The sequence below is a fragment of the Podarcis raffonei genome, chromosome 5, assembly GCF_027172205.1.
Source record: "Podarcis raffonei isolate rPodRaf1 chromosome 5, rPodRaf1.pri, whole genome shotgun sequence".
NCBI classification, from domain to species: domain Eukaryota; kingdom Metazoa; phylum Chordata; class Lepidosauria; order Squamata; family Lacertidae; genus Podarcis; species Podarcis raffonei.
In genome coordinates, this window is record NC_070606.1 from 65,605,740 (window position 1) to 65,633,622 (window position 27,883).

General features: G+C 39.6%; 1 protein-coding gene across 2 annotated transcripts; it reads left to right on the top strand.

Annotated features, from left to right (window-relative positions):
• Positions 1 to 997: 997 nt before the first annotated feature.
• Positions 998 to 27,592, top strand: RYK (receptor like tyrosine kinase). 2 transcript variants are annotated; one of them, XM_053389864.1, is made up of 15 exons: positions 998 to 1,403; positions 8,982 to 9,103; positions 10,310 to 10,409; positions 12,352 to 12,486; positions 14,321 to 14,377; positions 15,263 to 15,407; positions 16,699 to 16,799; positions 18,615 to 18,749; positions 19,602 to 19,688; positions 20,852 to 20,921; positions 21,596 to 21,728; positions 22,763 to 22,872; positions 23,733 to 23,892; positions 24,652 to 24,788; positions 26,427 to 27,592. In XM_053389864.1, exons 1-15 carry the CDS (start codon positions 1,205 to 1,207, stop codon positions 26,536 to 26,538), a joined length of 1,803 nt encoding a protein of 600 aa, XP_053245839.1. In that variant the 5' UTR covers positions 998 to 1,204; the 3' UTR covers positions 26,539 to 27,592. The 2 variants fall into 2 exon arrangements, with proteins under 2 accessions (XP_053245839.1, XP_053245840.1); XM_053389865.1 differs by having other exon boundaries at positions 18,624 to 18,749.
• The last annotated feature ends 291 nt before the right edge of the window (positions 27,593 to 27,883 follow it).

Below are 27,883 nucleotides of genomic sequence, written 5' to 3' on the forward strand. Positions count from 1 at the left end.
CTACTGGCTGCAGTGCGGCTGGAACTAGCTAGTCATTGGAGGGGGCAGGCTCTGTGCCCACAAAGGAGGGATGATATGACCCAATTTGGGACATAGCATTATCTGGACATTGGATCCAACAAAGGCGAGTCATTGAAGGCAAAGCGAAATGGGATGATTTTGATGTTACATGGTTTCCATTCATTATATTAATAAATCCCAGTCTCCCTAGGCCACCAGCACCCCCAAAAGCAATATGGTGGGGCTACGTCCAATAATAAGAATCGTGACAGTGAACTCACTTTATGTTTATTGACAATTTATTTTATTCAGCAGACATGTTGTTCTTTTCATATTTGTTTCTTTTTGTTATGGTTTTATACAAACATTGGTTCTGTCATACATAAAGGCGTCGAACAAAAACAAGAGTCTTGCCGCGGCACCTTAAAGACTAACGAATTTTATCATGGTATAACATTTTTCGGTGGACCAGAACTCACTTCATCAGGGGCACGGTGTCTCCAGTTAACAGCAATGAAATGCCGAAGTGCAGCCAGTGGCAATTCAATAAGCACTTAATATATATGCAAAACGACCCTTCGCAACGTCAGAAATCGGTAATGACACTGTGCAGGCGGCACCTACACAGAGCAGGTTCCTTCGCAGGAATTCTTAAAATCAGCTTTGCAGCTGAGTTGCTCTCACTCTTACCAGAAAGGTAAACAGCACGATCCATCTCGGGGAGGTGAATCTCAGCGTTCAGTGAAATGGGACGTCACGGTATACAGAAGGGAGGGGGCGCGGTGGGCAAGAAAAACCAAACCGCACCTCTACTCGCAGGAGTCCGCCTGCCCCTTGTGGACCCTTTTGCGCAAGCGCGGGAGGAAGGAGAGGCGGGCTGCCGCGTCCGCCGGCGCTGCGCGCACGCGCACTGGAGCGGGGGGATAGGCCTCGCTCGCTCGCTCTCTCGCTCGCCTGACTCGGCTCCGCCGGAGGGGCGGGCGGAAAAAGGGGGGTGCGCGCGCACGGGCGCGCACGGAGGGAAAGAGAGAGAGAGAGAGAGAAGGGAAAAGAAAAGAGGCTGCTCCATGACTCCCGGCCCTGAGAGCGCGGGCGCGCGCCGCGGCCGGAGCATGAGGGGCCGCCGCCGAGTGTGAGGGGCTCGCGGGTGGGGAGGGGCCCCGGGTTCCCTCCCCGCCCCGCCGAGGGAGCCGGGAAGCGAGCGATGGTGCGGGGTGGCCGGGGGGATGGAAGCTGCGGCGCGGCTGAGGAGAGGCTGCCCTGCCGCCTCCGCCCCTTCCTCCTCCTCCTCTTGCTGTCGGCGGCGGCGGCCTCCGAGGCTCCGGGGGGGTCCGTCGAGGCGCCCCTTCCCGGGCCCGGCCTGAGCGTCTACATGAGCCAGGAGGAGGTGCGGCGCCTCATCGGTGAGTGAGGGGCGGCGGCTGCCTCTCCGCGTGCGCGCCCGCCTGCGAGGGGGGAGGGGCCCCGCGGTGTCTCGGTCCAGGCTCGTCTTCCTCCGGGAGGGGAGGGGGATCCCGAGAGGGCCGTGCGGCGGTGGGTGGGGGGCGTCTGGCCAGGCACCCCCTTCCCCGCCTCTCCCCGGCTGGTCCTGCCTTCGTTCCTTGTACGGCCTTGCTCTGCTAATGCCGCTCAGCGACTCGCCTGCTTGCCAGGGCTTTATGAGAGGGGGCTGGATTTGGGTTTCGGGGTGGAAACAAAATACGTGGCTGGGGGAGGGAGGGGGGATCTAATGGCTTCAAATGTGCTTCACGGTGCAAATTCCCAAATCCGCGCTTTGCAACTGCCCGGGTGAGGCGCTGACATTCTCCACCCAAAAGCCACCCAAACCACTTCATGATGAAGGAGGAGGGAGCGGGAGAAGCCTAGAACCAAGGCCAGCAGCAGCAGCAGCAGCAGCAGACTTTCCTTGGCGGGTGGGTGTGTTTTGCAAATAGGGACGGTCGCACTCAGTTCAGACTCAAGCCCTTTTACGTGCTACAAGGGTTGGTTTGTGGTACTGCTTGTACAGTGCATACACAATAAATTATTTTATGCAGCTGTGCCCTAGAAGTTCATGCTGTGAGATGCTAAATCCTTAAGACTTGACTGGGTAAACACTTTATACCTTATGTTAATTTGTTTATCTTGTTTCTAGCATATTGACTGCTTTATGGAATGTACCAAAATATGGCAAAGTTACTAGCTCAAAATAATAATTATTAACTCATTTTTTCATGTATACATTGATGTTCCTCCCCCTGTCTCTTCTACATTACAAAAATTAAAATATAACTGTCTGGTTTTCTCATTGAAATGCTTACTTGCCACAGGTGACTAGACAAGTGCGTGTTTATAAGTCTGTGGTTAACTAGATGTTGGGATGGGGAGAAATGATAATTAAAGTAAGCAATCTTCAAAACTGAAATTTGCCAATACGTAAAGGTAGTTTGATGTGGGTGATTTTACTTCTGTCAAAGAAAGAAACAGTTTTTCACAATTTGTTTATAAATTTGCTACAGTATAACAGTGTTCTCTGTACAAGTCTATTTTCATAGCTTGGAAATTTATATTATTAACAACATTTAGTTATTAGCCAGATGCTTGTCTTTAGATGTGCTGGCTTGCTCTCCTGATGCTGCCTTAAACTAGGTAATTTGTCTGAGGTCACAGAGGCTTTCTATAGTTTCAAGGGGGCCTGAGAATAGGTTTGACCAGGATATCATGGAAGTAAAGAATCACTTATGTGGAGGAAGGTGCTAAGCGTGATTAAATAAGAAACTGACAGAAGACGGATTCATGTTAAATTTTGTAGGATGGGTATAACTGCAGAAAGAGGGGTGTTACAATGTGTTCCTGTATGTTTGCCTAGCAGTTCTACTTGATAGGGTTGTGTATATCTCAGACTCATTGGGTTGGGACTAGGTACACACAATGTCTTGCGGGAAAATTTTCACAGTTGTGAATGGATAAAATATTCTTCATAGAACCATAGAGTTAGAAATGACTGAAAGAATGATCTAGTCCAACCTCTTGCAATGCAGGAATCTGCAGCTGTCCCATGTGCGAATTGAACCTGTGACTGTGGCATTATCAGCACCATGCTCTGACCAACTGAGCTATATCCAGTGGTGTAAATCCACTCCAGTCTTGTGTAGGTGTACACAAGGCACTTTAGGTCTACCCAGTTAGACTGATGTGGCAACTTCAAATGTTCATAACTTCTCTCTTTTAAAGCTATCAAACAATGGTTGCAGGACATTATTTTCTCTGGTAGGTCCCTAAGATTATTACAAGACCTCCTTTACTCCCACCTTCGTAATCCTAGTAACATAATTGTCTCCACTTTTTCAAACTTATCTATGACGGAAATCACTACAAAACCAGAACCTTTAAGATTCTAAAAATAGCTTGGGGGTCCAGGCATGTCAGTAGTACTTCTGCCTGTACATCGCCAGTTGCCTGTTCCTGTTGCATATCTATGATATTTACTTCAGCTGTAACTCTGCTTTCCTGGGGACTTGTGCAGAGAATATTGTATCACAGAGAAATTATAAAACAAAAAGTGAAAAGGCCTGTTTTCTTTATAATTCTTGCTATACTTGTCGTAGCCTCTCTTCACCAAACATTTTCAAAGCCATCCTATCTCTTAGTTGATACATTGCAACTTACTGCTCAGATGGTATTGGGGAGTCTTCTGGTAATAATGTACTGCAAACTTTTAATTAAAGATAGGTACAGTATCTAATGATTTATGCACAGGTACTGAAAGTTGTTTCTGGAGTACTTGACGCTTCCCTTTCAGCAGCTTTCATTACTGAATACCCAAACAGCTTAGAAAATGCTCTTTTCAAAAGCATGGGGGGGGGGGGCAAAAGCTGGGAGGGAAACTCAGAAAAGCTCTAGCATATGTTCACATCTCTTATCACTGCCTGATAAATTGTATCCAAATGCCCACTCAACTGAGCTGTTTTAACCTGATTTTCAGCTATTCTCTTAACCCATGGCAGTCACCTGCGCGCCACATTCCTGCCTCTCCTGTGGAAAGGCATTTCAAGGTGCTGCAGTTGTTGAGAGACTAATTTATTGAATTGGTGTGTGAGGGAACAGAATATTTGTTGGTGTAGCACCAAACAATGGTTTAGAATTCTAATGTGTGAAGAGAGCCAGTGCTTGTTAGGTGTCTTATTTTCCATTAAGTTTGAGCTGCTAAATAAAGTACTTACATACTATCTATATTTACTCTTCTATTTTGATCTGATATTTAGATATGGATGTTAATTTGAATTAAGTGCTTCTCTTAACAAAATATGAAAATGCTGCACATTGAAAGACTTGCATCTTTTAGTGTATAAGGCTGAGCTGTTTTTAAAATCTTTTGAACACAACCTTTTTAGATTTTTTGTATGTCACCATCTCATCAGTTGTATGGTCCTACTTGAATATATCTGCCTGGAGTTGTGTGATATATTGCAGAACTATTATTTCTTAGCTGAAAACTGTCCTTTAACATAGTGCTCAGGGAGAAAAGATGACTACACAGTAACAATTACTGAAGGCAAAACAACCTTGAGGAAGGAGCTTACTTTGTTAAGTTGACTGAATCTTCTTTGAGGATGCTCCAGCTTATTAAATATCTAAGTCTGAGATGGTAGAGACAGATGCTAAAATGGCTGAATATGTTTTCCAGTTGTACAAAGGAGCTGTGCATGTACAGCTGATACAGATGTGTTTCACGGTTCCCTTTGCTCTTGATGAGGCAGCCTATATCCATCTGGGATCACGAGGCAGAGTGGAACTCAAGCTTAGATAAAGATCATTTTGTGCAGATTAGAGTGCCTGGATAAATTCCAGAGGCCAAATTGTTAGGGCATGAAGAAAATTAATGCTGGCCAGAACTTCATTCCGATGCCCACAAATTTGAAATATGCTTACCAACTCTAGATGTAAAAGTATGTTGATGCAGCAGAATGAATCTTTGGCAGTATTTGTTGTCATGGGATGAGCAATGGCACACCAGGACCTGAAAGAACTTTAGATGTTTATTGCACTTTTACTCTGAATATTCATGCCTAAAGAATTTTCAAAGGATGAATGTTTACTATATTTCTAAACACTCAGTAGTCTAATAAAATATATCATTTTACTAATTCAGTGCTGATGGTTTATTACACTGTCGTGATTTCTCTCCCCCTTCATGGTTCATAAATTTTAGTGCAGTGTGCTGTTTTGGGGTATGTTTTATATAATGTGGACAATTGCTTTTAGAGTCGGTGCCAAACTTCAGAATTCTCAGACACAGTCATTGGATTTTAAAGTCAGGACTCCAGAAGGGACTCTTAAGTGATTAAGGCCTTCCCCAAGGCTCTAAAACCTTTTGTGTGCTCTGTTACCTATGTGATGGTGCCTACAGGATGCAGTGTCTAAGTTACCTATGTGATGGTGCCTACAGGATGCAGTGTCTAGTGTGTATTTTCAGTAAGTGGTTCATAATCTTCTGGACCTGTGAATGATGCTATAGAGGTGGGAATCTACTCCTGAATGACTGTAGTAGATGCAGAGGTCTCTAGGTCCCTTTGCATTCTTGGTGACCTTGTTCAACCCACTAAAGTACCTAGAGTAGCATTCCCCAACCTGGCGCCCTCTAATCTTTTGGACTACAGTTCTCATCATCCCTGACCATGCTTTATGGGGCTGATGGGAGTTGGAAGCCAGTACAGCTGGTGGGCACTAGGTTGGAGAAGCCTTGTCTTGAGTCTGATTAGTAATTACCAAAATTTGAAGAATGACTGATTGATATGAGATGTCCAGTGGTTGTCTTTGTAATTAATAATGGATTTTAAAATTTGAAACTAATTTGTTATGCTTTGCCTTCAGATAGATGGTGTCTGTACAATTCTAGCTATATAGCCCAGCAAAAACTAGCATGATGCTTGTGTGCACAGTGGTGTCCTTGAGGTTCACTTGATTCTCATGAAGCCTCTAAGCCTACCCCCTCACTGCCCCCCTTTTCTCTCTTGAAAAAGTACATAGAGCTGAAGAAGGAAGTTGTAAGAGGTGCACTTTCTCACTTCCTGTTTCAGCTCTGTGTTTTTAATGGTTCCAATTAATTCTCCTTGACTTTTATTCGGATTGCTTGGAAAAGTGAAGTACATGTGTGTGCTCTGTCTCTTGATTGCAGGGGGCGGGGAGTGATTTATGGAAGTCAATTCCCCATGTTAGATTCATTGACATTATGTATCTGACATGCAGTAAACATTTTGGTCAAACGTGCCCATAGGCAATGTAACTTAGATGTGCAAAAGAAGAGCAAAGATAGGGGCAGCATAATATAAAACAGTCTGATATCTTCTTGCCTGTTTTTAAAAGATGCAAAAAGCAACATGAAATTAGAGTTACCTATTTCTTAGATCCAGGATCTCTTCCTTAGCTTCCTTTAATTAGCTATGAAAGGCTGTGTACACACCATACATTCAAACTTTAATCTCCCTCCCCCCAAAAAAGAATCCTGGGAACTGTAGTGAAGGGGGCTGAGAATTGCAACTGTCTTCAAGGGAAACTACAGCTCCCAAGATTCTTTGGAGATGAAAAATCTGCTTTAAATGTATGGTGCACAGCCTAAATGATGTAGAATGTCTTCTATTTAGCGTGATTTGTTGCAGCGGGCACAATTAACAACCCTGCCCTAATACCTCATAGTAAACAAATTTATTCAGTCATGAATTGCATTGTAGTGGATGGGAAGAGAAACAAAGACATTCTCAAGGGTCCCTTTGGCACTACTGTGGCAACTGAAGGCATGAATTTTAGCTACATTAGGATTTTTGTTCCTATGTTTTGTGTATTCAGTAGTATCCATGAGAATTTATATTTGTTGTGTTTCTTCTTAGTTTGTGCCAGAAGTTCTCAAATCTCTTGTTACATTTATGTCTCAACTACGAAACTTGGTGAAGCTCAAACAAAATCAATTGGTTGGGAGCAGCATAAATTTTCATGATGATGTAAGCGCCAAGGAAACAAAACTGAGAAATCAGTTGGCTGCTGGCCTTGCACAGCATCAAGTGAGAGAGGAAAGGGACATATTTGTGCAGTTTCCACCTTCTCATACCATAAGATGCACACATGAACTGGATTGCAAAATAGAAGTTGGAAATATCTTCTGCTCCATGAGACTGAATAGAATTGTGAACCGTTAGGATCATGCCAGTTCCTGTAGGTCATTCAGTGGATATTAGCTCTTGCTATGCATGGTTGTTGGTAAGATGTGAATTGTAGCAGAATATGTAAGTCAAAGGAAGGTGATTAATATAATAAATGTGATTTTGTGCACACTTGGTTAAGAGGAAAACCTGTATTGCATGTTTCCAAGTCCACATACAAAGGCTTTCTTACAAAAGTCCCATCTGAATGATTATGGATGATAGCTTAAATTTCTGATAAAGCATTCCTAACTTTTAAAAAGCTACCCACTTGTTAAAAAGAAAGGCAAACTGACACATATAAATTGTTTTAATTTACAGGAGACACAAGGAACATAAGCTATAAAGATGAAGATAATACTTGAATTGCTTCTAGTAATTCAAACTCTGTTGAACTTTAGAAAATGAAACCCACCTATTGTTTGTCTGTCTTGCTCCTCAAGGGGGGGAGTTCTCACAAGAGCCCCTCTTAAATAAACAAAAATCACTTTCCCATGCTAATTGAGGAGAGCTTTTTGTATTTTCTAAAACTGCAAAGATTTAAAGCTCTTTTATGCAAGAGCCCCTTGAAAAAGCCACGGTTTTGTTAAGGCTTCTAGAGTGACATGATCCAGTTTTGTAATGAATACAAGGGTTCCTCAGCATCCTTCATTCTAAGAATGAAATCCCTGCCTCTCCTTGTCTGCTTCATAATGTGTTATGTTAAAATCTTTAAAGAATGACCTTGTATTTCTGTGGTATGGCATAAGCCTACCTTCTTGTTCTATGCTTGATTTAATTTATTCTCTCTGGTTTATGTCCAAGTGTGGAGCACAAAGATATATGTTAATGTGATTTAGGGTTTGCCTGTGCAAAACAGTGTTTCCTCTTAAAATCTAAAGCAAAAAAAAAGCAGGCCTTGTCATGTGGTTTGCTTTAAGTTAGGTAAGATCCAGTAACAAGAAACTAGATCCTTGAGCCTTAAGCTTTCTATATATGAGCTTGCTTAATGAGGTCTGCAAGTCAGAAGAGTTTTAAAGTAGATTTGTTTAGTTGATTCCAGAAAAGTTTTTCTTTATGCCAGTTAAATAAGTTATTCAATTATTATTCTGTTGTTTTGTCTGCAGTTGATCAGAGAGTCTATGTACATGTTTCCTTGGACATTCATAACTTTTTGTAGTGTTTTCCTTATCTCCTTCCATACTTTTTCCATACTAGACATGACTTAGCCCATAGTTATGTATTTCATAGCAGCTTTTTAAAACAACAACTGCAACCAAACATTGACACACACCCCTTAGCCTCATCAGAACTGTGGGGAAGAGGAATGCTTTAGTCCTTTGCTCCTGCTGTGGTCCTGATTGGAACTGATGTGGGATTGGAGGAGACTACACCAGCTATACACAATAGGAGGAAAGTTTCCATTGATGCTAAGGACTCATGAATCTATTCTACCTGAGATTTTATCAATTCCAAAGCCTGGTTTGCATGCTGTATTAATTCATATTTTATAATAAAGGTTTATTCTAGGCTTATTGCTCAGAGTGCTCCCATGCCACAACAAGCCAGGCTCTGGATTGTTTTCTCCCCCATTAATGAGTAGAGAAGGAGGTGGGGGGGGGGTGAGAGAGAAAAACTGTAGTTGATTTTAAACATTTCTTTAAATGTTGAAGGTAAATTGGGTCAAAATGGCTTAACTGGAACTAAATGTTAGTTTTCTTCCTCTTAAACAAGTAATCTTTATTTCTTGTTTACTAAATTGCCTGTGGCTGTAGCTTAGCTTTTAACTTCATTTTCATGCCCCTCTTTGTTTTAAACATGTTTTAGGTATTGATGCAGAACTTTATTATGTGAGAAATGACCTTATCAATCACTACGCTTTGTCCTTTAATCTGCTGGTACCAAGTGAGACAAACAGCCTCCATTTCAGTTGGCATTCCAAGGCCAAGGTAAGCACCAACTATTATTTTATGTGGATGAATTAAGCAACAGTATTCATTGTGTGGCACTGGAGGGCTTAACCAGGGTGGGTAACCTAAGACTGAAGCTGCATGTGTAAGGTGTGCTACAGCTGGTATAACACACTGCACCTTTGTCTGTAGCAGTTGTGGTGGGGTTTTGAGACCCTTTGCTGCCTGGAGCAGTTTCATGGATTCTGTCCGCCCCCTCTTCAGCTTCAAGCATGGAGCTGGGGGAAGGAAGCAGAAGTCCATGAACTTGTGCAGAATGTGCAGCGTGTGTCCATGATCAACATCCCATTCTTAAATATTGTCCATTTGAAAGTAAACTCCATTGCACCCATAAAACCCCAGTGTACACTTACCAAGGAGAAAGTATCATTGAACACAGTGGGATTTATTTCTTATTAGACATACACTAGGATTGCACTTAAGAAGTATAGTGTGTGAGAAGGCTTTCCTCTTCATTTCATAGGCTTGATTCAAATGACTTGTCCTAAACACAGTTTGGTTTTCATGAATGAGCTTTAGGCTTGTGTGCTGCTTCATCTTTAAATACATAAGAGTCCCTCCTTCCCTGTTTCTCAGTAGCTATAGTTTGCCCAATTCAGATATCTGTAAACCATAATTTTGCCTCGAGTTCAGGATTGGAAACCATACAACATGTATTAAATTGTATCAATGCACACATGACTCAGAAAAGTTGTTTGACATTTAAAAGGATAGCTGGCTTGTGGTTTGAATATTTAAATATAATTCAAACAGTGATATTTTGGCATCCAGCTTAAAGCTGAAGTATTAACTGTTCTAGCAGTATCGAAAACTAGGTCTTTGGGTAGATCTCTGGGGGTGAATGGAAATGTGTTTTTCTAGCAGAAAGTGATTCCCGCCTGTCACTTTGTATTGGTTATCTCCACATCTTGGTATGGTTTAGCATCTGTTCTGCTTACAGATCCCTTTTTCTGGTTTTGATCCAGATTCTACCCTTCCCCCTAATAATTGCTTGGTTGAGATGCATGTAGATTAAGGCAATGTCTGATTTCATCCTCTGAATTTAACTTGTTCATTTTTGTTGGACACTTAGCAACATGCTTCTGATAATTTGGTTCTTAATTTATCTCAAGTAGAAATCATTGCAAATACATACCGTTTTATTGAGCATATTTTCTTTTTGGCTTGTTCTGCATATCATTACAGATTGAATATAAACTGGGATTTCAGGTTGATAATCTATTGGCTATGGATATGCCACAAGCAAATATTTCTGAACAAGGAGAAGTCCCTCGTACTTTATCAGGTAAGTAGTCTTTCATTACACAAACTGTAATGCTATGTGCTGATGGGGATACCTTCACTGCCGTGATTCATGTGTTGGTAACCTCACGGTTGAACTGCTGTAATGTGCTTCATGTGGTTTTTCCTTTGGGATTGATCTGCACACTGCAGCTGGTTCAGAGCACTGTGACTCAGTTGTGGAGTGAAGTACCTGAATGTGCAGATATTACTCACATGCTGAGGGAATTGCCCTGGCTGCCAGTTAGCTACTAGGGTGTGCTCAGTTTCTGCTATTAGCATATGAACCTTGGAAGAAGGAATGTAAAGTCTGTAATAAAATTAATATAAATCCCTGGACAACTCAGGTCCAGGTTTACTTGAAGGACTGCCTGCCCATGTATAGAACTGTAAGATCACTTTGATTGTGTGGGGAAATTTTACTTGTGGCACCAAACCCTACAGAATATCACAAGGCGCTGATCCCAAAATGGACATTTCCTCCACCTATTGCACATGCACCGTGGAATGCCCTTCCTTCTGAAATACAGTGGACCCTCCGGATACGAACTTAATTCGTTCCAGGGGTCCGTGCGTACCCCAAAAAGTCCACATCTAGAGGCGGGTTTGCTGCGTTCGCAACCTGAAAGTTACATTACCCAAAGGTAACATAACCCGAGGGTCCACTGTATGTGAAGCACCATCCCATCAGTTTTTTCAGATGTGTTGCAAAAACGTACATCAGGCTTTCCCTGACTTGTAAAACTGGACCCTGTTTTTCCAAGATTTCTCTTACCTGTTTTCAAGTCTGTATTTTTGAGATTTGCTTAGAGATTTTAAGTATTATGCTGTTTGGGGAAAAAATATAATAAAAATAAGCTAATTATACTTGGAGTTGACCTATTGAAATGAGTAGACTCAAGTAACTTCATTGATTTTAGTGGGTCTGCTTTGAGTATCTTAGTTGAAACCCTATATAAGCCATTGTCAAGTTTCAAATCTTGGTTTCTTAATCTTTGAAAAGAATTCAGTGTTTTATGTGGGTATGTAAGTTATTGTCCATGTGCCAATTTTGAAATTCCTAGTTTTATGAATACAATGTTTATAAAGTCGATGTGTTATACCTGTGTGTTGGGGGGCATTTACATATTCATATATTGAAGGTGGTCTGTATATCACTAGTTTGTACAATAAAATTAATTTTAAAAGAAGGCATTAGAGAAAAGGATGATTTGAATATAAACCATAGTTTGTTTAGCCGAAGCGCGGTTTGTCTAAATTCAAGCCAAATTCAACAGGAGTGGGAGGGAAGTTTAATGGCAATATAAACAGAGAAATGCGTAACTGAGAGGTAAATATGGATGATTGCCAGAGAAGCTGAAGGAAGTCCAAAAAGAACTAAATTTGTGGAAATTTCGATAAAATTGTATATTTGTGTTGGAAAATTAATAAAAATTATTTATATAAAAAAAAATTCAAGCCAAATTCATGGAAAATGCAACTGTCAATAGCTCCTAATTCTGCTGGTTATATACTGTCTCCAATATCAGTGTTAATGTTAGTGGCAGCGACTGAATAGCAACCACTGGAAAGCAAGAGTGAGTGAAGGCTGTTGCACTCATGTCCTGCTTGTGGCCTCTCACAGGCATCTGGTTAGCCACTGTGGGAACTAGGATACCAGACTAGAAAGAACTTTGGTCTCATCTAGCACGGTTATTCTTAACTTTCTTAAAGAACATGAAAGGAGGAATCAAGAAATCGTGTCAGTTTTTAAAATTAGTTTTAAAAGTTACCCTGAGAACATTTTTGGCTAAAGGTATAAATGCCTTAATTTTTTTTAAAAAAGCTGTAACAAAGGAATTAAAAATACTCAGGAGTTAAGGCAGTTTTGCACTGCTGATTTAAAGTGTGTGGTTTTTCATTTTATCTTTTAAAAACATGTATGTATGTGGCTTTTCTATTTACAGTGTTTCGGGTGGAACTCTCTTGCACAGGCAGATTAGACTCTGATGTTACGGTACTAATGCAGCTCAACATGACCGTTAATGCTTCCAAAAATATCACAGTCTTAAATTTCAAACGAAGGAAAATGTGCTACAAAAGTAAGACATTTTTATTCACTGTTCATATTAAAGGGGCAATACAGCTTTGTAATTTTTTTCACTTGCATTGCACACAGCTAGAGTCCCTCCACCACCACCCTTTTCCTATTCTTTCCCTTTCACCTAACACCAGAGAAAGCAAGTGTGTAGGAGCTGCCACCAGTGTTGGGAGCTGTAATTTGCCTAGTTGGAAGCAGACATTTCAGATCTGTTTAGATTGGCTTTGAGAGTACTGGACAGACCTGTTTGAGCAGTGTGAGGTGAGGGGTGTTGGGGTCAGGGGTGTACTGGAGCAGAGAATGTGTCAAAAAGAGCTTCAAATAAATGTGGAGAAACGAATTTCTACAAAGCTGAAGGAAAGTGCAGATGAAAGAAAATATAATACCCAATAACTGCAGTGAAGACTGTAATTGTCTCTAAATGCCATGCTCTATAAAACACGGGAGTTTTGCTGAAAACTTAGTAATATTGGCCTATAGGGCTTGAAAGAAAAGTGCAAACTTTTGAAAAGGCTTGGCTACTGTTTATTGATTTTTGAAAACATTGATAAATGCTCAATACTAACATAATTGATTTAATATTTTATGAAGTTCCAATATTTTCTTCTTCAACTGCAACTTGTATACTATTTTTGTTGAATTTTAAAGGAATTTTTTTGTATATTGTGATACGAGGTTTAAACTTGTTCGTTTATTGTATGTTTGTAAAGATGTCAGCAACATTATTTATTTAAACTCTATCCTGTTCTTCATTGCAAAAAGCAATTCCATATTCATAAAACAGCGTAAAAACCAACATGAAATGGCATAAAGCATGGCAATTCCAAACCAATGCAATCTGACAATATATTTCTGCAGAGGTCTGGGCAAATAATCAAGGCTCTACATGGTGTCGAGCTTCCAACAATGTGTGTGCCAGTTGTATTTCAGAGGGAAGGCAATTCCAAAGCTGAGGTGCCACCACCAAGAAGGCTCTCCCTGCTGCACTTCCAGCCAAACCTCAGTAAATTCACCAAGCCCAGGCAATCTTGGTACAGGGTCTGGCCTTTAAGGGGAGCAGGTGATTTAAGGGCTTTGCTTACCAGTACTAAAACTTTGCAGCAGTATCTCAGTAAAAGGGGTATTGTTAACCAGAAAGGATCATTACTAACATTGGGAATGCAGGAAATCAATATTTAAACCAAGATGCATGACTGGAAACAGAAGCTACCCATAACCAATATGCTTCAGACCTCTAGAAAGGTGGAGACCTAGGGAAGGGTTAATATCATTGGCTACATTTATGTGTCCTGAGAAAGTTTGGGTTGCAGGGTGGATTTGAAATACAGTAAATAAATTTCTTCTCAATAGCATCTACTCATGGGAATGAATAGTTGCAATGATTACAGGAAAGCTTGAAAGTTAAATATTGTGTTCCCATGAAACACAAAGGATGAAATACAAATGTATCCATGTGCTAAATCTACCCCCGTTCTGTTGTTGGGTTTTACATCTGAAAGTTCAGCTTATGTTCTTTAATGGGCACATGTTTAAACGAGGGTCAACCATCAGCAGTTAGCATTGTATTTATTTTTTATTTCAAGGCAAGTAAAAGGACCAGTCTTCATGCTACTGAAACCTTGTGGTTGGTGTTACTATGTGGTATGTTACTTCCTCCTTATAGTAGGTGAACTACATTGAATTCTCAGGTTTGCCAGATATTGATAGATATTTTTTTGACTTAGTATTAATAGAAGATGGAATAAAGTTTTCTTCTGTTCATTGTCTTGGTATGAAAAGTAAAACTCAGAGGAAAAGTGATATCAAATGTCCCTTTTTATCCCTTTTGTCTTTAGAACCTGAGCTAGAAGTAAAACCACCAGTATTGGACAAAAATAACAGTAAAGCTATTTGTAAGTAAATGTGTTTCATATTTTTAAATGGAAGATACCTGAAAGCATTATTTGTATGCAGCATACAGGAGAAGTTGAGGATCTTTGTCATTTTCTTTTAAAATTATCAGTCTATATAATTCAAACATATTTCTTCCCCTTATGTTGTTAGATAAGGAATATTGGTCAGATTTTTTAAGAGTCAAACTTTTTGTTCATTAATGGAAATTAAAAAGTATAAATCCCCAGCAGCTTGTACTTTTGCATTTTTGCATTTCATGCTTTTTATTGATTATCATGTTGTAAACCAGGTACTCCACCAAGCAGATCTGTAAGAGATTAGTTTTGCCATCAGCCTTTTTATGTAATGTATTTTTGAATTTGCATGTTACATGGCTGCATATTTTGGTATATGCATTGAATTCCTGTGAACAGTAAATAGAGAGAAGGCAACTTGCTAGTGAAGATATTACAAAAAACTCCATTGGCCTTCTGGTGGAAGCAATTTCATAATTTTTTTCATGTTGAGTTATTAGCATAATTAGCTGAGTTCTTTGTAGTGGAGGGCATCTCTCTGTCCTTGGTACTCATCAGAGTCTTCTCTTTTTGTACTTCAAGGAAAACAAGGCTTAGAGAAGAATTTAATGTAGAGGTTTTGTATCTAAAGGCTATGATGTTTAGTTTTTCTAGGGATCTCTTAGTGACTTTTCAATATTTTATATTTAGACTTCTAAAACTAATCTTGGAAGTCACTTTTTTCCTTCACCATAAGCTTAAATTATATACTACAGTATAATAGGAAAATAAAAATAAACATGTTACTTATTTATTTGTATGTGAACTTAGCTGAAGCTGGCAAATGTTATATCCATTTTGTTGCAGTAATGCTTTGCTCTTCCATTTCAGTTGATCCTGTAAATGCAGCTCCCACCACTTCTACGCGTGTGTTTTATATCAGTGTAGGAGTTTGCTGTGCAGTCATATTCCTGGTAGCAATAATACTAGCTGTTTTGCATCTTCACAGTATGAAGAGAATAGAATTGGAAGACAGGTAAAGAAAAAACGTGGACTTCAATTTTCTTTCCAGTTTTCATGCTTGAGACGTTATATGGACTTCTTGATGCACTAAAGGTAGCTCCTAGGCTTTGGCAGAGTTGACATTGAGAACTTAATGTCAGTGCAGTATATAACTTATTTTTCAATGTTCCCAGATAATGCAATACAAGACTTACTAAGTTATCAGGCTGCTAGCCATGTTGGCTTAATACTGCCTCAAGTTTCAAAGACAGCATGTCTCTGAATAGCAGTTGCAGGGGAACACAAGTGGGAGAGTACTATTGCATTCATGTCCTCCTGTTTGTGGACTTCACATAGCCATCTGGCTGGCCTCTGTGAAAACAGGCTGCTAGCTACATGGGTGTTGAGCCTAAGCTAGTGGGGCTGCTCTAAGGGACTGGCATATTCTGTGAAATAGAGTTAAGATTAATCATAATAGGTTCCAAATAGCACTGGTTAAGGAATGCTGATAGTTCTTGGGATTCTCCCACCCCTAGATTCTCTCCATTTAAATAATATTCTTAAGCTTCATTTCCTTACTTACAAACTGCACATCCCTAACAGTTGGACTGAAAGTGAAGATTCTTGGAGCAAGGGGTGATTTATTGGTGGGGGGAGGAACCCTTTAACAACACTGTAAAATACTTGAAAATATGTTTTAAAATGTGTGGCTGTTACTCCTTTTTAAAAAATGGATGCATTTCTTTATTGTGGTCATAGTCAATTTACAAAGACAGGCGCAAATACTCAATAGAGGTGTTCCCCCCTCCCCCCGTAAGTGCTATATAAGCACAGTCCTACCCCTTTTCTCTGTTGGGGACATCAACAAGAACACTCTGACTTCCGTTGTACATATCACCAGCTAAACTCTGGAAAAATGCTAGGCCCAGTATAGTTTCCCTTAATTCTGCTCTAATGTATTTGAAACCTATAACACATCAGAACTCAATCTACAAACTTAAAAGTTTGGACTTTCCCCACAACGCTACAGATTTTGTTTTCCTTTTCGGCAAGATTTGCAATAGTTAAAGGTGTAATTGCTTAAATTATGGTTGATTTGATTGAAAACGTTATTAATCAAAATGCTATTTGATTGCCTTTTCATGTTCTGATATTCATTTAAAGTATTACAAGCTTTTGACATTTTTGCCATATTCAAGTTGAGTTTTGGAGAAGTCTGGTTTTGTTAATCTTTTTTAACTGCACAACTGAAGTGGTATCTTAGCCTCAGCAAAAGTTAAGTGGTTGAAAATTAGAAAATGATTGTGTTTTCTTTTCCAAAACAGCATTAGTGACAGCAGTAGTTCTCAAGGCTTATCTCAGCCCTCAACGCAAACAACACAGTACCTGAGAGCTGACACTCCAAACAATGCAACACCAATTACTAGTAAGTGTTAATCTAATTACAGATACCCACACACCTCAACTTTCTATGTGTGAGTGTTAGTCATAGTGATCTAAGAGATGTGTGAAAAGTCTAGAGTTGGCATCCTAGTGACCTTTGTTTCTCTGGGCTATAAGATCACAATACTGCACATTGTATGAGAAACGGGATTCTCAACCCATAGAGAACCCTGACTTTCTTCAAAGGCTCCTCCCTGATTCTCCTATATAAAGGTTCAATCCCCCTGAAGGAGCTAACACAGGGATGACATGCTTATGCCAAGTGCATGTAGCTCTGCCTGGAGTGTCTGTTTCATTGCTAGATCTCAGCCTGCACTTATTTTCAGACTGCTGGCAAAACAATTAATGTGTACGGGTAGGATGATGACCGTCAAATCATTTTTTCTGTGTGTTCTTCTGTGCTGCCTCAGGTTATTGACATGTCCTTGCCCTTCTGCTTTGTGAGACTGCAGCAGACACTGTTGCCATGTGTTCAAACTTTTCTCGGTATATGCATAATTGTTAATTTTCACCATACTTTTAAATTGGTTGAATCAATTGACTTGGATCCTAAAATAAGTTAACTTCAGTAAGCTCATGAAGGACAATTTGCTGCCCCCACCCATATTCCTTCAAGATCCCCCTGAATGATGTGGGTTCAGGCGTAGAGGGGAAATAAATGTTTCCTGTCCCATTACACTCTGGGTGCCCACCCCACAATTTCAAGAGGTTCCCAGAATGTAGCACAATACTACAAATGTTCCCAAAGTGAGTTGAATGATAGCATCCATCATCACTGCTTGTGTAAGTAATTTTCTTATCAGTGGATTTGGCTGTGTTCTAACTTCATTGTTAGAGGCAGTATGCAATGCCAATTGCAGGGAATCACAGATGGGAAGATTACTGTTTCACTTGTGTTCTGTTTCTGGGTCTCCAGATGGTGTTGGGCTATAGCCTCCATCATCCCCAGACAGTGGGGCCAAATATTCTGTGCCTCTGTTCTTGGGGCAACAGTTCCTTAGACTGCACTGCTGTTAGTAGTTTCTCTTTGACACTTCCCTATTATGGGGCAGCAAGGTAACCATTAAGATGTGCTAGATCAGAAACTGTTTGAAAGGACAATGCCCTAGCAATTTCATACAATTAGGATAATGTTTGATTCTAAAAAACCTCAAGGAGGTTTCAAAAAACAGTAATATCTATGAGTGTCTAGATCGTCTGAGCCCATTAGACTAGAATAGAATACCAGCAAGAAACAGTTCTTGGAAGTAAAGAATCAGTCTGTGCAACTGCAGCTCTTTGAGACATTGGGAAGAATTGGGGCAGGAGAGTTTATTTCGTTTATGTAACCTTTCCTCCTGCTGAAGAGACCTCTCAGTTTGCTGCTATGAATGTTCCAGATTGACCAGCTGCATAAAGCTTTGCCCAGTCTACATAAACAAAAGTCCTTGTGAAAGGCGTTGGAACATTTCTTACTAGAAACCAAAATAATTTTGAGATGCTTTACCAATTTTAAAAAAATTATAAACACAGGATTCACTTTGCATATAGCAATGTCTTCTAAAGCCCAGAAGAGGGCAATGTGTTTGCTTTCTTGTTTGTTTCAATCTTGTAATGTGTATGGTACTCAGTAATTAACCAGAAGATCATTTTTCTTATTGCATCCTGTGGCAAAACATTAAATACTTTAAAGGTACTATCCAGGGCAATAGGTTTCTTTTCCTGCATGGTTTTTTTTGCAGCATACTTTCATTGCTAGATAATGATGAATACTCCTATTTACATTTGGTATTTATATTGGTATTGTTTGGATCTGCTGGCTCCTCAGGTTATCCTACTTTACGAATAGAGAAGAATGACCTTAAAAGTGTAACGTTGATGGAGGCAAAGGCTAAAGTAAAGGACATAGCAATCTCCAGAGAGAGGATAACATTAAAAGACGTTCTTCAAGAAGGTACGAGTAAACAGTTCCTCATATGTGTCAATCTGCAATCAATCAGATGATATGCTTTTCATTTTTCTTTGCCTTTTCTGTGGATTGTTGATACCTCAAATGACGGGTGGTAGTTATAAGTAGGGTGGATAGCCAGCAAAAAAATGGGCATGTTTCTAACAATGATGTCTAACAATGGTTCAGCCATTATTTCTAATCTAGGCTAATGTGTCTGATAAGTGTGCAATTCCATTTTTAAGAGGTTAGATGTGTAGGATTATGTTTTGTACATAATGATTTTATACATACTGTTTTTGAAAAGCATACCATATTCATTGCTGCTTATCCTGGGTATAGGGAATATTATGGGGAAATTGAATTGGGCAAATATATCTCAAAACATTTCTGATGATACATCTTATTGCTCTGAAATCTTGGTAAGGTGTTTAATGAAACTAAACTGGGGAAAACAGGGCCTCATTTTATTTTTTCCTAATCTTCTGGTCAGTCTTGTAAACTAGCATATTTTTTAAGGTTTGATCAGTTTCTCTACTAATATATGAGCTAAATTTTTGCAGGTAATCTTACTAATCCACAATGTTAGCAAAAGAGGGTTTCACGAAAATGTTAAAACTTCTATTGCTTATGTTGGCAATCTCCCTTTGAACTCTAAATTAGATCGGCAAATAATGGTTCAAGTGCCAACTACGAAAAGGTTGATGAAATGCTGAACAAAGAGGCCATGGATGGATGTGAAGTTTCACAAGAGGAGAGTCCACTGCTAACCTTGATTTCCCTTCACTGTTGATTTATTGAATGTGTATACAAATTGCTGTTGACCTAATTTTCTTCGTTCATTGCTCTCATCCTCAGGCACATTTGGTCGAATTTTCCATGGAATGCTAATAGAAGAAAAAGACCCTACTAAAGAAAAGCAGATGTTTGTAAAAACAGTAAAAGGTAGGCTTTCAGCATGACTTTTGTTCAGCATTAGGCAGGTTACAGGATAGTCATTGCTTCTGCAAAATAGTTCTTTCTTAGATGTATTGAAAAATGAATGTTGGGGCAAAACCTCTTCCACAATTGCAGAATTCCAACAGTAATTTTTCTGCCTCTGGCTTCAGTTTATTGAATTGGGTGTGTATATTTCAGGTATGTATTTTGAACCAAACATGGAGACCCCCTAAGAAGTAGAGAGGGGGTGGTTTGGTGAGCTAGTACATACTTGGGAGACGGCTGGCTTCCATTGAGCCTTGGGGAAATATATGGTTGAGGGAAGACTACTCCATAGTCTAGTAGGTTAGCTCTGCAGCTTGGGAGATAAAAGGGGACACAGGAAAGAAAAAAGGCCTGAATGGTAAGTAAAGAGGGACCGTAGCACTAGCTAATTTTTGTCTAGTGTGGAATGTGAAGCTCATAGCCCCGAGGAGAGAGGACGTTACAGGTCCCAGCATCTAAAAATGAGTGAACTATTTTCAATGTTCAGCTGATTGCCAGAATTCACTGGTCCTTTTTCACATGAAGCTTTCATCTCATGGCCCCTCATCTCAGTCCCCTCAGAAGTTTTGTGGAAGGACAAGGAAGGCAAGCCACTGCCTTAATAAGTTTATTATAAAGATTTAGTGACCACAGACAGTGGCAGAACACAAGTTCCCAAGTCCAGATTCTGGCATCTCTTTAAAAGATTTGGGGTATCAAGGCTGAGGGAAAGGGCTTGGAGAGCTACTACTGGCCATAACGAAGTTTGTGAGCTAGGTGGATCGTTGTTCTAAGGCAGCTTCATATGTTCCTCTCTGTGATCTCTCCCCACAATCTCTTAAAAGGGACTGACAGCAACATTTTGTCAATTTCATCTTAAGCTATGTGACTCATGCTTAAGTCCTATTGAAAATAGTTCACAAAGTCTAACTTAAATCCCATTGATTTCAATAGGATTTTTAATGCAATTAACTTGGTCTGGATCTTGTTCATCAATAATGTTTAATGTCTTAGTATGTGATTTTGCTATTTGAGGATTTTGAATTTTATGTGTGTCTGTCTGTTAGCTGCTGGTTTTGTTTTGTTTTGGTTTTTTGGTTTTTTTGCCTACGCAAATTTGTTCTAATAAGCTTTTGGCTTTTTAGATCAGGCCTCAGAAGTTCAAGTGACAATGATGTTAACAGAAAGCTGTAAACTCAGAGGTCTCCATCACAGGTTAGTGCTCTTCAAAATGAAAGCAAAGTTGTTTTCATTTGTGTTTGGGAATTTGATGGCTTATCATCTAAAGTTTAGTTTCACAACAGTCTATTGAAAACAGTTATTAATTATTAATTATTCTGCAAAAACACTAGACTTCAGTTTTAGTCTTCAGTCGGGCAGAGTGCAAACTTGAAGGTGACTGGAATTGAAGTGTACTTTGCATCTGCTTCATTCAAGAATTCTCAAATAACGAATTTGGCCTATAATGCAATTGCAAAAAGCTATTTGGTTATGATTGCGAGCAGTGTTTGTACTTAAAAAAAAGGGGTATACATTTTCCTAAATTATAAATCAAGGAAATGGGATACGTGGTGGTAATTGTGCAGTACAGTGGATCCTCCAGACACAAACTTAATTCATTCCAGGGGTCTGTATTTACCCCCAAAAGTCCGCATCTAGAAGCGCCGATTCTGTGCATGTGCACAGCGCGATAGAGCACTTCTGCGCATGCGCGCACGGCAAAACCCGGAAGTACACACTTCCGGGTTTGCCGTGTTCACAACCCGAAAGTTACGTTACCCGAAGGTAACATAACCCGAGGGTCCACTGCACAATTGTGGGACTGTTGGTTGAACAGCTAATGGAATCCCCACCACCACCAGAACCAACCAGAACTTTATTTCTTTCAGAAATCTTCTCCCCATTACTCACGTTTGTATAGAGGAAGGAGAAAAACCAATGGTACTGTTGCCTTATATGAACTGGGGGAATCTCAAGCTGTTTTTGCGACAGTGCAAACTGGTAGAAGCTAACAATCCTCAGGTAAGAAGTGGCTAATCTAGAATATAAAATAGTTGGTCACCAATTTAGATTTAATTAAAATTCAAACTGTCGAGATCATGGTGAATTTCCAAGGGATTCATAGGTATGAAAAACTCATTCAGTAGAACGGCCTTTGCCAACCTGGTGCCCTCCAGAAGTGTTGGACCCCAGCACAAGGCTCATGGGAGTTGCAGTCCAGAACACCCAGAGGACACCAGGTCAGTGAAAGCATCAGTAGAGCCATAGGAAACAAACATGGTAACAATATTTTAAAAACAATTTGCTTTAATGTTTCATTCTCTGCTTAAATACATGTTGCTTCTTAAATACAAACATAGGAAAGTAGTGTAATAACAAGGGGAAGGCTGAAACAGCAGGTGTAATCCTAATATTCCCAGTCCTGCTAGGGCAGCTTCTCAAAATTACCTTAATCTCTTCTGCTTCCCAGATTAGGAAAGCCAACATTTGTGTTTTCAGGGGCCACATTGTTCTCCAGAGGGCCACCAGCATATGTTGTACAAACTAATTCCATCACAAGAGGCTTGTGACACGGTAGATGTCATCTAGCAGGAAGAGCTTCACAGTATGTGCTTGTTAACATATTCCTGCATCTCAGGATGCTGAATTATGTGCCCAGTGCATATAATCAGACTCCTGTGCCTTGTGAAAGCTAGAACTGAGCAGATCACAGTGACTTGCACCTAGCACACAAAGGATTCTGTTCTCCCTTCTCACAGAAGTGGTAACAGGAAATGCAACAGAAAGTTTGTTAACTCTGGTTTTTGCCACTATGAAAGCAAATTAGATATGGTGTCCCTGAGTTTTGGGACAAGCACCAGCAGTTTTCATTTTATCGGAAGGACAACCCCTTTGGATCTCAGTTTTTCAGTGAAAATTAGAAAAGCTTGTACTTTGGACAGGTAGCAAATAATGACTAAGCTAGGAATTTTTATTCAAGCATATATATTTTTTAAAAAATTAGCTCCACCTTTACATTTCAAGGAGGTTTATAATTATAATCTCTATTTCTATAGGCAATTTCACAACAAGATCTTGTACATATGGCTATTCAGATTGCCTGTGGAATGAGCTACTTGTCCCGAAGAGAGGTCATTCACAAAGACCTGGCTGCTAGAAATTGTGTGTAAGTACCAAAGTGTAAAGGGCTAAAGACACTCAGTTGGGGGCAATGTAAAATACTCCTCTAACGGGTCTTCTGTCCATTCACTGTACAAGTCACTCTTTCCCATTGCAAGCTGATAGCTGCACCTGTCTGGCACAGCTAGTTTTATGTTTAAGGTGCAGCATAATAAAGAGATGCCTGCAGAGAGCAGCAGAAATCAAAGTATGAGGTACAGCAGCACTAGAAGAACTTAGTAGGTATTGGCCAGCATCTACCATATTTGTGGAAAATATGACCATGTTGTTTTAGGTTGCTTATGCAAATGAATTGTTGTCTTTGCTTGCCATTATTCCATAAAATGCCAGCTCCAAATGTTTTCTCTCAATATAATGTGACAAGAAACAGAAACTATGCTTGAGATATTGTAGATAGGGGGTGCTTTGATTCTTAGCATTTGGTTGTCTTAATAGGGAAAGCTAAGGTTCACAGTTGCCTTTATGCAGTACCACTTTTGGGCATCCGTCCATCATTTGTTAAGAATTTGTAGTAGTTTATGGTTGGCAATAGGCTACATTCCTGCACATGCTGTCATTCTATATTTTGACTGACAAATGGAGCAATGAAATAGGAAGGTATCACGCTACCAATATACAGTTTGTTAGGTTTTTATTTAAAAATTAAAAAATACTTTAAAATGACATCAAGGTTCTTGATACATGTCTTACTCCAAATTGTTATTGCACTAGGCATAGTAGGCTAGAGTATGTCTAAAAATGCCTTGTCATTTCCTGAGTGTCACCTAGATAGTGCTGCAAACATATGACTGTAAAGAGCTTAACTTACCCATCTAAGTGGTTGTCTGTGTGTATTTTAATATACAGCATTGATGATGCACTTCAGGTGAAGATTACAGACAATGCCCTGTCCAGAGATCTATTTCCCATGGATTATCATTGCCTCGGAGACAATGAAAACAGGCCAGTGCGGTGGATGGCTCTTGAAAGTTTGGTTAACAATGAGTTTTCCGGCGCTAGTGATGTGGTAAGTTAAGATACAGTAGCAGAACAAAAACATATTGCAGGAATCAACTATTGAGTGCCATCAGGAGAACCCCAGAACAGCAAGTGAGGAGAGGAGATGTGGGAATTGTTCTGTCCTGCAAGTCAAAATGCTTGCCTTGATTGAACAATTGCACAATGTAGAATTCCTCCCATATATTTTTAAATTAAAACAACAATGCGAGTTGTAAAAATCTTCATACAGAACAACTTACTTGTTAGGTAAGCAGCCCTTGGATAAACAGCAAACCCACACTGAATATCCTAGTATTCGTTTTAATAAGGTAAGTTGAGGAGATTATAGAAAAAGAAATTTGAGGCTAATAGAACTGGGAGTGATGTCCAGTGTTGATCATACCCAGGGTAGACCCATTGAAATCAGTAGGCCTACTCTTGGTATGACCTCTGGAGTTTAGTGGCATGATAATAGGAAACAATACACACACCACAAGTGTTGAATCCTTTAAAAATATGTGCAATTCATATTGAGACATGCAGCACACATGTTTTGTATTTTGGAGTCATACCTGAGTAAAAGCAGTAACACAAATATCTCTGGTAACTGTTAGTAGGTCTGATAGGCCATTTTACGCCACAGCAATTTACAGTTGTTTGTTTTCAAGCTTTATTTGAAATAAAAGATGGACTGAGCACCTTATTTGCAAGACACTGATACTTGTTTGAAAGAAATATGAAACATTCCTAAAATCTAACCAGTTATTATATGTGATACTCTTTCCAGTGGTCTTTTGGAGTAACCTTGTGGGAACTGATGACTTTGGGACAAACCCCATATGTAGATATTGACCCCTTTGAGATGGCAGCCTATCTAAAAGATGGATACAGGATAGCTCAGCCAATCAACTGTCCTGATGAATTGTAAGTGACTGTTAGAGTTGCATAATAATTCTTAAGATTGTGTATGTAGGTGGAAAATAATGTCTATGATTAGTTGGTGTGAACGAATAAGAACTGTGTTTGAAAGCATTATACATTCTACATTAACTGGACTTCATTTGGGTATAGTAGGGTTCGGCACGATGCGCATGTGTGTGGTAACACGTCAGTTGGATGCTCATAAATGGGAAGCTGCCTGTATGTTGGTGTTTTTATCCCTCTGTGTCTTGAAGACTGGGAAATATGGTGTGATTAGTGAAGTCCTCAAAAGCAATCAAAAGAATGACATTAGATACATGCAGTAAAGTGCAACTCATACTCTTGACTCAGTGAGGACCATGTGGGGAACAACTGAACAGGTGGAGAATATTTCCTGTTTCTTATATGTGTGATACAGATTTTTGTGGTTGACATTGTAGTAGTCCGTGGTCCCTGTTCCACTTGTTCCGTTGCTATGGAATAAAGTTCTATCCCTCAATTCATTGCTGAAGTGCATTGTCACTACTTTATGGTTCCTTCTTTTGGGGACATAAGCAGTTAATCTCAGTCTTAAATTGACTCATACTGATGATAGTGGTGTTTCAGGTTCTTTTTTATCGTACTCCTTGGAACTACTCTGTTAGGAGATGGGGCTGCTTTTAAAAGGAAGATTGTGAAGTTGCATGTAATTTTACATTTCCTAAAATCATTCATGCATACATGCACATACGCAGCACTATATCTTCTGAGAAATCATTATAGTTTCTTACTTAGTAACCCTCAAAAACTATACTAATCTGACCACTTGAGGCTTAAATTTTGTTTTTTTGTTTTTTAATATTTTTATTGATTTTCCAACACAAATTATAACACATTACAACTGACAATACAAAAACAAATAAACATATAAACATGTATAATTTCATAACCTTTTTTTTCCTTAAGCCCAATTTCGACAACTTCCCCATGCCTCCCTTTTCTGCATCCCTGTTTTAGACTTTTTCAGCAACCCCTGATCTCAAGAGGCTTAAATTTTGAGCCTGTTATACACTGAAGCAAAATTTAGTCATTAGATTCCTATCCTGGTTCAGTTTCTGCCCACTGTATTCCAGAGGTAAGGAGTCATTTTTAAGGCTGTGCTAAAGTTAGTTTGCTATAAGCTGCTGATAAAGATGTTTCTAACAATACACATAAATTTAAAGTGGATGTTAAATATCTCACAAAAACTGCAAATACTTAAAAGAAAAGAAATCTGAAAAGAACAGAGAAGATACGCTGTGTTCTTTTAAAAGGGTAACCAGCTATGAGACATTAACTTGGGGAGTATCTTCACTAGATGTCACTTGCTGTAGATTTCTAATTTTCACACAGGTGAAAATGTGAAATACTTTCCATGTTGCTAAGGTCTCCAATACTTACCACACATTAAAGTGTATGGCAGGGGATGAAAATATCACACTTTTAATACCTTTACTTACTGTGTGTTAATTTGTTGGAAGCTGCCCAGAGTAGCTGCAGGTAACCCAGTCAGATGGGTGGCATATAATTAAGGTACTATTAATCTATTATTAAACCTGTGGCCGAAGGGCTTACCACTTGTGTCAAGCTTACTTACCTTTGTTTGCTTTTTTTATCGTCCAGATTTGCTGTGATGGCTTGCTGCTGGGCACTGGACCCCGAGGAGAGACCTAAATTCCAGCAGCTGGTGCAGTGCCTCACCGAATTCCATGCAGCATTGGGAGCCTATGTCTGATGCCAGGCATACACACTCTGCTCTACTTGGAAAGGGACACTGTGTCCATGTAACAGTGAAACGTGGCGTTTGCATCTATTTATATACACTATAACGTCGATCTAAAACACATTATTTGGAAGTAGGCTTCACTGATTTCAGTGGATTTTTCACATAATGCGAGTAGGATCAGGGAGCCCATGTGTGAAGCAGAGACACTAACTAGAAGATTGCCTTCTTCCAAAATCACTGTGCCTTAATAAAGCAGTCTGGCATTTTTTGTAAGGTTAGGTTTTATTCTACGTGTCACTTAAGTGGAAATCAGACATTTTAATTTCCCAACCTGCAACGTAAGTATAAGAAACTGGAATGTGAATTGGATGAATTTTTGGCACGGTTAAAGAAGATGCAAACTTAATTTCATAGGTGCTTGAACTGATGTATGGGGGCATTTGTGTAAAAATCTAAAGTGGCAAAAAGAATTCCTCCTTCCCCCACACCCCAAAAAAGACTTACGTGTGCTGCAGCTTAAACTATTTAAAATGACTTGACTGGTTTTGGTGTTCAGGTTTGTAGTTGGAATAGCCTTTTTTTTTAAAGTATCCATTGCTTTTTTTTTAAAGACGACAGCACAATATGGTTGGAACCACAAGTGGCCTTTTTATTATGTTTTAATCCCATTCTTAAACAATGGTTTTTGTGGGGGGGGAAAGCTTACCTCCAAGATGCATTATTCCCCCTTTAAAAGTGACAGACAGTTCTACAAAGCTGTTTCCAGTTTACCTCAAGAGTAAAATGGAGCCTCATGTTGCAAGGCTAAAACCGCTTAGAGGTTTTTTTCTGCAATCAAGCGGTATATAAATTTTATGGAAAAAAGAAAAGTGCTAGAGGCCTTCAGAGAAGTGCCAAAGCAGCCCTCTATTAGGAGCCTTTCACCTCGGACTGTAGAATGCAGATTTTCTTGTTAAAAAGGTACTGGTTTATGTGTTTAGGATTTTTTACGACCTGAAAAGGAATTAAATATATAAATATATTTGTAAATCCGCATTTGAAGAGTAAAAATATCTGTATATTATGAGTTAATGAGAAACTTCATCCCTGATACTGTGGGGTTGTATCCAGCTTACCATGTGATTATGCATGAATCAGCACTTGATGCAAATTCTGGGGATGATCTCTTGAGCATAGAAGCCGTCACAGATAATGAGAAATGTTATTTCTCTGATCCTGTACTGATTCATTATGCCTACAGAGTTAACGTATGCTGATTGCTGACTGAAGTATTTTTTTTCATATATAAATAGCTGCTCTGCCTTTTGTTTGAAAGGCTTGCAGTCACATGGCACAGATGAACAAACTTTGAAAC

Bases quoted from the DNA above. Each gene is read 5' to 3' on its own strand.
- RYK (XM_053389864.1), top strand. From the start codon at position 1,205: ATGGTGCGGGGTGGCCGGGGGGATGGAAGCTGCGGCGCGGCTGAGGAG. The intron at 20,922-21,595 runs GTTAGTGCTCTT...TATTTCTTTCAG, and splicing joins CTCAGAGGTCTCCATCACAG to AAATCTTCTCCCCATTACTC. The intron at 21,729-22,762 runs GTAAGAAGTGGC...CTATTTCTATAG, and splicing joins TAGAAGCTAACAATCCTCAG to GCAATTTCACAACAAGATCT.